This window comes from Nansenia antarctica (assembly GCF_963989245.1).
Source record: "Nansenia antarctica genome assembly, chromosome: 4".
Classification (NCBI taxonomy): domain Eukaryota; kingdom Metazoa; phylum Chordata; class Actinopteri; order Argentiniformes; family Microstomatidae; genus Nansenia; species Nansenia antarctica.
In genome coordinates, this window is record NC_137689.1 from 60694814 (window position 1) to 60705197 (window position 10384).

The 10384-nt window shown below is 46.6% G+C and overlaps 1 protein-coding gene across 1 annotated transcript; it reads right to left on the reverse strand.

The window, feature by feature from the left end:
- Positions 1-538: 538 nt before the first annotated feature.
- On the reverse strand, positions 539-10070 carry LOC308156201 (chondroitin sulfate proteoglycan 4-like; the record flags this gene model as incomplete). The annotated part of the gene is made up of 9 exons (XM_080529556.1): positions 539-2595; positions 2740-2923; positions 3148-3323; positions 3696-3827; positions 4025-4223; positions 4709-4885; positions 5001-5474; positions 5641-9177; positions 9891-10070. Coding segments are annotated over 9 exons (7116 nt in total), but the record flags the coding sequence as incomplete, so codon positions are not given.
- Positions 10071-10384: the final 314 nt, after the last annotated feature.

Genomic DNA, 10384 nt, shown 5'->3' on the forward strand with positions numbered 1-10384 from the left:
GCTTTTACAACTCAAAACTCAGAATACTGACCTGAATTCAGGCAGTTTTTCTGAAACTTGTACTTTACCCACTGTCCATAGACAGTACAGTAATGCAATCTACAGTAGGCTACAAACATACACCTGATTGGTCAAACAAGCTCAATATAGAACAGTTATTTGGCTAAGACCAATGTTAAAACATTATGAAGGGTGAAATATTGGACTAGTGAAGAACTTTCCATATACTGTAAGTAAATTATGCTTTTATGAATGCAGTGGTGCTATTGATAATAACAGTTAATACAGGATTTAATACTTTCAGGATCTATTTGGCCCCATTCACAAAATGAGCTACAGAAGCTGGTTCAATGTGATCCAGTGCATTTGTAAATGAAAAAAGAAAAAAATGAAACATTTGGAAACAAGGAATACTGTTTTTGTTTTTTTAAACAATAATGTAACAAGAGACCCAAGAATGCACCAACAACATTGGGATGTCACATTGGGATGCAAGTTACATTGGGTGCTAGGCTAAACCTAGTGTGTGTATGTGGAATCAAACCCAATACTGGTTGTTACTGAGAGTAGGAGATGGAGTCCTACAATGTTGGGCAGTATCAGGCTCAATGGGGTTCAAGATGAGCAGGTGAGCATCGGGAGGAACCATTGTATGCATCTCATTGAGGACAGGGCTGCTTGGACAGCTGGGGATTAGCGGGGTCACCACCACAGAGGGCATGGCGATGCTCCTCTCAGGCCGGCCCAGGTAGGGGCTGCTCTCTGGGGCCTCAACGGCAGCAGACAGCTCCTGGATGAGGGCCTGCCTCTTGCGGTGACGGGAGACCAGGGTGAGCACTATCAGGATGACAATGAGGAGGAGGCAGGCTAGGAAGGGCAGGATAATGAGCAGGGGGTCGGAGGCTGGTCTGGGGAGAGACTCCACAGGAGGGACAGGGGTGATCCTTGTGGTCCTGGGAACGGTGGGGATCAACGACCCTGCACGAGTATTGTTCCCCCCACGCTGCCGGCTTTTAATCTTCTTGGTAGCCTTTTGTTTAGGTGCTTGACGTTGTGTGCCAGACCTACCACCTATGGTCCCGTTGTGCTCTAGTGACCTTGTCGTGTGGTTGAAACCTTCAGCATTACCATCATGACTGTGACCGGGCCCGTAACCATGCGCATGACTGAGACCAGGACCGTGACCAGGACCATGCATCCCGTCATAGGGCACAATGGTGAACAGAAACTCGCCCCTCGCTGGCGGAACGTTATCTGCCTTCAGTAGGAACACAAAGGAGTCATTGAGTGGGTGGACTAATGTTCTGTTGTTGTGGTTGAAGGTGAGGTTGCTGATGAGGGTCTCGATGGCCACCCTGCCGTCTTCCACATCCCTGAAGGTGAACGATTCCACAGAGTGAGAGGCTCCATCCTGGTCGAAACTCACCTTCACCACCTTGCCATGTTGGGGAGGAGAAAGGATGTGGAAGACAGGGTCGCTGCCACTGAGCATGGCTAGCTCTGTGACGTCCACGGTGTCCTTCCTCAGCTTCACAGCGATGCTGCTGGCAATCAGCACATACTCCCCGAGGTGGATGAGCGGTCGGACTGTGATGTTGACCGTCTGAGAGGTCAGGTTGCACTCAGAGGTGGCCACTGTGAACTCAAAGCTGTCCCAGGAGGACCTGAGGTCAGTCATGTGGTAGGAAACTCTGCCTGACTGGAGGTCGTCCTGGTGAAACACACTGATCGACTGGTCGTCCATGAAGAGCCTGCCGTGGCCGGGCTGTGCGGTCACTATGTACAGGATGCTGGTGTTCCTCCCATTGGTCTCTGCAGCCAGGTGCTCTGTGCTGAGAGTAACTGTGGTCTGACCCTGCACCAGTGTCAAGCCTGTGTTATTCACCATGGACAGACTGACCATAGCTACCTCCAAGTTGAAGAGTTTGTACAGTTGGTGGTAGCCATCAGTCACACTGAAATAGAACACCCCAGTGGAAGGCTCCCCATCCTGGACAAAGTACACTCTCCCCTGGTTGACGTCAGCCTGGGAGAAGGCAGACACAGACTGGTTCAGATTCTCTCTCAGAGTCAGGTAGCCATTGCTGGGCTTGCTGATCACTCTGTAGTGGATCTCTTCTGGAGGGGTGTCTAGGTCGTCCACCTGGAGGTTCTCAGGGCCTAACATCACCGTGGTGCCCTGCACCACCCTCAGACCGGGGGCTCTGGTCTTCAGTAGGGGCGGTTGGTCGTTCACCGGTGTCACCGTGATGTTGAAGGTTTCCGTCACCACCTGGCTGTCCTCCAGGGGGCGCTGGGCAGGCTGAGCGTGCGGGTTCGGCCAGGCCTCAAAAGTGAAGACATCCCAGGTTGTCTCTGAGTCGTCGTGCATATATGTGATGCCAAATTTATCTAGGATGAACTGGGAGAAGTTTGCTTTGTCACTGGTCAGGTTGTGTTTTCCCACATTGATGAGCCCATGCATAGGCAGAGTAGTCACATGGTACCAGATCTCATAAGCGTGCCGCTTATGCTCATCCACCTTTCCCAGCAGGTTAGACGCATCCAGCTTTGACTTGTCGATCACAACTGTGCCACCTTCCATCACAATAGCACCTGGTAAGACAAAATAATTGACAAAGATACACAAAAAGCTTTTATTCGTCAATATTAATAGTCCAACTTGTGACCTTTTATAGAGGACAGACTAACTGTGCAAGTTGATATACTCTTATCTCATCACTCAAATAAATGTCTCACCAGTGTTAGCGATGAGGATGCTGTTATGCGCCGGACCAGGGTTGTCATAGGAGATGTGGATGCTGAACATGTGGGGTTGAAGAAAGGCAGGAGGAGATGACACTGTGAAAATGAAGAAATCTGTGGCCACCCATTCCATGGACTCGGGGTGGGTTTGTTCATAACATATTAAACCTTCATTCACCTACAAAAGAGGGAGGAGAGGGAAAGGGAAATTAAGAAAAGTAAAAGGATACTGTGAGTTTAAAATTAAAGATGGTAATGCAAGGTTACACCTATAAAGTACGCCATACATGTATTTTGACAGGGGTTTCAATTTATATGCCAACAAGTATGTTTACTTGGATGAATGAAACAGCCTTAATTCCCCTCAGTATGTACACATTTCTATTCATACTGTAACTGTACCATGTTTTGTGTGAAGGAGGAGATCTCCAGTGTAGAGTAGTCTGCCTGCTTTCTGACTAGTCTTCCCAGCTTTGGGTGACTAGTGACCCTGAATATGATGGAGTGGTTCCCTCTCATGTCACCGTTGTTATTGGTAACAACCAGAAGGTCCTTCTGACTGATGGTTGTTAAAGAGCCTGCAAAGAAAAGTGTTTCAGTGGATGGAACCTTTCTGAATGTCACATTTTGTCAAAGTCAAAATCACCTACAGTACAAAGGTGATAACATTATGTGATAAGTAGTGTTGATAGTGTAATGTTTAAAAAAGATTAACTTTTTTTTGACAACCTAGAATGGTTTAAAGGGCATTCACCTTACTAACAAAGCAGGTCAACAATGACTAATAAGTTCAATATGATTATAGGTTTCAGCTGGCACAAGCCAGCAGCTGGCACTGGGATAATCTGATTTAGAGGTCTTGCTTCTGTAATCAAGAATATAGGCGGAGTATGAAGCAGAAAGGCAAAGTCCAATCGTTATAGCTGTACTGTAAGTTGTTGTTCTTTAACCTGGGAACACCTTCAAGGCATGTAACCTCTCCAAGCTTAGGACCAGTGACCTTGCCATGTTGCTGAAGATCTCCCTAGGGGCAAAGTTCACCCCATCATTGACCTGGAAGTGAAAACCTCCTGACAAGGCACCTGTAAGGAACACATGTGTTAACACGTCTGGTCAATACAAAAAAATTACATTTATTCTTAAATGAGATTGATTAACACTCTTCCAGTAGCCTAGTCTGTGTAAGTGTCTGTGGTTACTCTTGCCCACCTCTACAATATGAGCTGCTACTCACTGATTGGTTGTTGTCTGAAATCGCCTGGTATTTATCTAGTCTTACCACTATGCACAAACATCAGCTGGCCCTGTAGGATGTGGGCCTGGGTAAAGTTCAGGATGTGCCTAGAGGGGGCACTCTTCAGGGCCAGGTGACCATTGCTGGGCGGAGTGACAATGAACTCCAGACTCTCAGGCTGCGAGTCACTGTCCTCAGCACTTAGGTCATCAACAGTGATCTCTGTGACAGAACCCACCCAAACCTGAGGGGTAGATACAGTCACTGTATATAGCCTGTGCCATAGAGAGAACAGTGACAAACCACACCTGAGCAACAGTGTTGAATTGGTAATATGCAAGGGAGGGAATTTAATTGACTTCTTGTCATGAATTATCATGGAAAAACAACCAACTTGACCTCATAATAAAGTTAGTGAACAATCCTCACAACACATAAAACACATCTGACACATAGTTATAATACAGTAGTATTCCAAATATCACTGTGCAGCGCTACATGTACATTCAATTATACATTACTGACAGAGAGACAAATAGCGTCTGTCAGTTTGGAGTGTGGAAATACAGTAAACTCCTATGCTGATACCACCACAGAGAGTGATGTGCACCCCCTGGAGGACACATTTGAAACTTAAAACAGTACAAGGACACTCTCTCGCTCAGAACACAATGACACATTTTCCTCATTGCATCCTGCACATCATGACAGTTAACAAACACAACTCACCCGTAACATTCTGTTGGCCACTATGACTGGGGGTTCATCGTTGACAGGCGTCACATTGATGAATACTGTGCATGGCAGACTGTGCTTTCGAATGTCTGTATTGTTAGCGATGAGGGTGAAGTTATCCACCACTGTATCACTTCCATCATGGACATAATGAATGTACTCCTGCTCAACCTGAAACCACAGAAATAACCCAGAGGTTAGAACATGTAAAATGTCCCATCAAAAAATATTAATCATACCTTCCTCCAAAGATCTTAAAACTACATAATGAAGATGCCTCCATAACCTGTTTGTGGGTGAAGGAAGGGATGTTGACTCCAGGAATGAGAGAGTGCTCAATATGGCCAAAGCGTGGTGGCTCAGTTACACTGTAGAGGAAGTTGAGTTCAGAGAAATGGCTGTTGGTGACTGTGATGACCTCCTTGGTCAGAGCCTTGGATGACCCCTCATCCAGTGTCAGATTGGAAATCCGGAGTGGGAGGAGGAGGGGGATAATATCCACTAAGACCTTGATGTCATGGGTCCTTGTGAGACCGTTGGTGGCGTCCAAGAGGAAGGAGTCGTTGGTCTGGTCTGACGCCAACTGGACATACTGAATGCATCCAGTGTTGACATCTTCTTGGGAGAAGGTGTGGACAGGCTCCTCCTCTGTCCCCTGATAGTGATCCTCACCCTCAGCTGATCTCCATAGGAAGCCATGGGAGGGAGCCTCCGTGACTGTGAATACAATCTCAGATGGCAGGCTGTCCACATGAGTCACCTGGAAAAGCAGATGCAATGAAAGTAATAAGGTTACTTTGCTATTTGGTTCTGTTTTGCGAAGTAAATATAATGACAACAAATAATGTCTGATGCTGATATTTACAAGTGAATTCTAGCATCATGCCTAAGTTAACAACTTGTTTAGGTGCAAAGTCTTAACCCACCTCAAGGTCTCCTCTGTTGATCTTTATGGGCTTGCCTTCTTCAACCAAGAGAAGGTAATTATTGACTACCTTGGGAGGCCGTTGGTGGCTCTCTAGGTACACTCTCACTCCAACACTGGCATCCAGACGCACCTCCTTCACCTTTACTGTGAAGTTGAAGGAATCCACCAGGTTCCTGCTGTCATCATGATGATAAACCACACGGCCCATACTCAGATCATGCTGTGTGAAACTGTCCATCCTGACATCATTCAGTAGCAGATCCCCATGTCTTGGTGGGAGGAACACTTTGTAAACCACCTCATCTTCCTCCCTGATGTCCAGGTTGGTGAGCACACTGAAGTTAGCTGACCCTAAGATGGACGTATGTCCTTTCTGGACGACCAGGCCAGTGTTGTTCCCCACATGGATGTATGGGTCCTCGGCTATGACCTCCAGCAGTGAGGACGAGTAGTGCTTCCCGTCTGTCACAAATAGAACAAAGCGCCCGAAGCTCACCCCCTTGTGGAGGAACAGCACCCTCCTCTCCTCGAGGTCCTTCTGGTGGAACTGGAAGAGCTTATGAGAAGTGTTATTCACTAGGACCAGGTCCCCCATTGGAATGACACGCCGGGTGTAGAGCAGCTGTCTGTCATCGAAGTCTGAGTCAGCATCATGGTAACGAAGGTCCTCTAATGTTAAAAGCCTCTGTCTTTCCCTGGCCACGTGGAATACTTTATCGACAACACGGACAGGTTTCTCATCATTAACTAGCTTGATGGAGATCTTAAAAGTGCCCTCTAATGCATTTGTGTCTTTTTCATTAGCATGATTGGGTGCTTTGGCAATGGTGGCCTGGAATGTGAATGCATCTTCTGTGGTTTCGCTGTCATCATGCACATACATGATGCACTTCTCTAAGATGTCTTGATTGGTAAAAGCCATGATGTTATCATTTAAAGAGGCGGAATTGGAGAAATTAATCCTCTGTAACTTTCCATGTTTAGGGCTGCTGGTGATGGTGTAATATACTACCTTGGCAACTGTTTCAGTAAATAGCTGATCCTTGGTAATAACTTTACTCTCGCCTTCCATGATGGCCAGTCCTTTGTTTACCAATATCATGAGGTGAGGATTTGGTTTAATGTGAATTCTGAAGTCATGACTCCCTGAGTGAGCATGTTTAGAAAATACTTGGAAACTAAACGTGTCTCTCATCTCCTCACGAGCTCTACTAATAAGCTCATATTTTACCAGATGGTCAGAGATATTCTTTTGGCTGAAAGTTGAGTTCTTTTTCAAGACTTGAAGACTGTTAAACACAAGATGTCCTTTCTTGGGCAGGGACAACAGTCTAAAGTGAAGATCACCTTCAGGTAGCTTCACAACCTTTGAGATAACACGGAGGTCCTCTGAGCTAATGGCCACTCTACGCTCATTGCCAGCTTCCATTTTACTCCTGGTGATTTTAAAATGAATCCACCGTACTTTGATGTGGAAAACAAGCTCATCAGTAACTGATGAACCAATGATGATCTTACATTTAAACAGATCTGTAGTGTTGCTCATCTGGATTCCCTGGAATGTATTGAGGTACCTGATGCGCTCTTTCTCCAGAAACTTCTGGGAGAAGTAACTAGTGGGCTTCCACTCACCGTTGGAGTGTAGCCGCTGCAGCTCACCATAGCGCGGTGGCTCTTCTACTTCATAGCGAATGTCAACCGCCTGCTTCACCACATTCACTTGCACAGCCAAGTGGTGAGTGCTGATGAGGGCTTCCCCTCCCTGGTTCACCTCCACCCCTGTGTTGTTGGCAATCCTGTGCTCCAGCTGGACTGCCATGATTCTCAACACCACCACGTTGCTCACCTTGTCCCCATCGCTGACCCTCAGTGCCACCCTGGAGTTCCTCATGCCGGTGTGGACGTAGCTCACCTTCCCCTCCTCTAGATCACTTTGAAAGAAGGTAGTGATGGCCGTGTCTGGGTGGTCCTTGTTCACTAGAAATCCTGTGTCCAGGTTGCCCAAAACAGTGAACACCAGGTCTGTAGATTTGCTGTCTGTGTCAGTGGCTCTCAGGACATCGGTGTTGAGTTGCCGTTCAGAGTTCTCCAGAAGAATGAAGAGGTTACCCTCAAGTAGGCTGAGTTCTGGAGCGTCATTCACAGGAGTGACGCTGATGTTGAACCTGTGCAGCCTGTTGCCCTTCAAGTAGGTAGGAATCTCCTTTTTGTTGCTGGTGAAGACAGAGAACATGAAGAAGTCTTGCAAGTCCTCAGAGCCTCCGTGGACATACATCACTTTGCCTTGCCACAGGTCTAGTATGCTGAAGGTATTCTCCTCTTTATTAGAATCTACATCCAGCCTCAACTGGCCATGCACCGGCTGCTCCTCGATACGGAACATTATCTGAGACAGACGGATCCCCAGCTTCCGGAACTCCAAGTTCATCTTGAAGTGCTTGGGCTCTAATGGAGCCCTCCCGCTTTCAGCTACCACCAGGTCTCTGAGTAGTAGGAAGTTCTGACCTTTCTTTCTGTCCAGTCCGTTGTGATTGATTAATGGTGGGGTGACAGAGGGTATGGCGGTTGGGGTCATAAAGGTTTCTGGCTCTGGGACCTTCTCAGGTTCACAGCCCACGGATATGTCTTTGGTGACTAGAGCATGTGGAAGGCCCGTCCTCAGTGTGTTGACCCTGATGTCTCTAAGACAGCCTTTGAAGGAACCTCCACCCAGATCCTCCCCATTGACAGACAGTAAACCAGCCTTCCTGACCTCTGAGCGAGTTCTGTCATCAACACCACCTATGTAAAGCGGCCCTCTGAGCTGCAAGGCCCCAAAAAGAGGTCCGAGGCTTGAGTTGACAGTCTCCTCCCCCACAGTCAACTGCAGGCTCTGAGAAAGGAGGTGGAGCTTCACTTGGTGCCATTTCTGGTCATTGACAAACATGAGGGAACCCAATTCAGTCTCAATCCCATCATTCCCAACAACAGTAACCAACCGTCCCTCTCGAATCTCCATGGCGATAAAGTCTCCCTGGTGTGCAGAGCTAAAGAGAAGAAGCCCCTCCTCAGCAGCAGTGTGTAACTCACACTCAAATGCTCCCTCTTGTGGAATGTCCCACAGCGGGAGGGAAACATAGGCCCTGGAGCTGAAGAAGCTGATGGGATCTTCCTCGCTGGCAGAGAACTGAGGACTGCAGCCCAGAGACACCTCGTGAACACTCTTGTAACCTGAGTAGGGCCGAAGGCTGGATAGCAGGTTGTGCTGGTTGAAGATCACCTCGTCCAGACAGCCGCGGAACCCTGCAGCGTGGTTACCAGATTGGAGGTAGGGTTTTTCCAGCCCCGCCGCCCCACCAACGAACAGGCCGTGTTGGACGCTAAGCTCAAATTCAGGCCCTGGCATCCTGAGGCTGGTGTGGGAGCTGTGGTCCACTGTCAGGGTGATGTTGTGTTGATAATGCTGTAGCTCAATGGAATGCCACATCAGGTCATTCAGATAAATCCCCTTCTCAGAGCGAAGGGGGCGCTCCCCAGATCCCAGCTCCAACCGAATCTAGGGAGTAAAATGATAAAGAGAAAGAGAAATTATGATATCAAGTGATATTTTTGAATGGAGGAAAAAAGGGTGACTACTTTGTAAGAAATCAAACAATAAAAAGGTGTCAATCAGCAAAAGGTTAAAGAAATTAACACATTAAGGTAGTCATAGGCATACTGTGTCTGTCTGATTCAGGTAAATCAAAAACTAAATATCTGGAAAACAGGACAGACAGTTTCATTTGAATAAGAGGATTATTCCTCAACTCCACAAGTCTCTCATCAAGCATAACTTATCATACTGTAGCAGATGATAACATTTAACAGACTGTGGTCTTGTACATTCCAGGATGATTCAAGAAAGAACTTGTTTTGAAACGGTAAGGTATGCCGAGAGAACATTAATGTTATAGCTAATCACAGCTCCAATGTGGTAGTAGTTAGAGCAGTATCTAGGTTACTCAGCTAGAGTTAAACAACATCAGAGGTCTGTGCCTGTCAGTATAGACATCTCTACTGTTTCACCAGCTTGTTCCTATACAACAAGCTAATAACCCTGTAATTACTCCAGCAACAACATGGTATCATGGTATTAATATGATTACCATTGGTAATTGCAATGTTATTGCATAGTAATAGAGTTGAGAAGGCTTTTTCACAAGAGACTCAACTCTATACAATTACTAAGGCACTATGCATTGCAGCAACATGTTTCTACAATGTTCTCACCTGAAGGCGTCCAGAGTGCAGCTCCACCAGAAGGAAATCCCTCTCCCCAGCAGCCAAGAACAACAGCCCACTGTGACTAGAGGTTCGGAAGCGCACATATAGCGAATTGCGGCTGGACGCTTCCACAGTTTTCAACTGGACATAACCATCCCCATAGAATGAGGCTGCCAAGGAGGAGGAAAGAAATACAGATTTAAAACAGATTTAGGGATTTTACACACTACAAGGACGACCTGAACCATACTGTAGTAGTGGCTCTGATATTTTCGTTTCACATTGTCCATTACAATACTGTTTCAGAAACTATTGTGGATGGAAGTGTAGGGTAGTCCAGTACAGCTCAGCTAACCTCATCTCTCTTTGACGTAAATGTGTAAATGTACTTACGGTACTTACGATTTTAATAATTAAAATGTATGTTTCATGATTGTAAGACTACATCGTTGTGTTCTACTGGTTTTATTTCCATACTGGACGTGCAGATCAAGGATTTA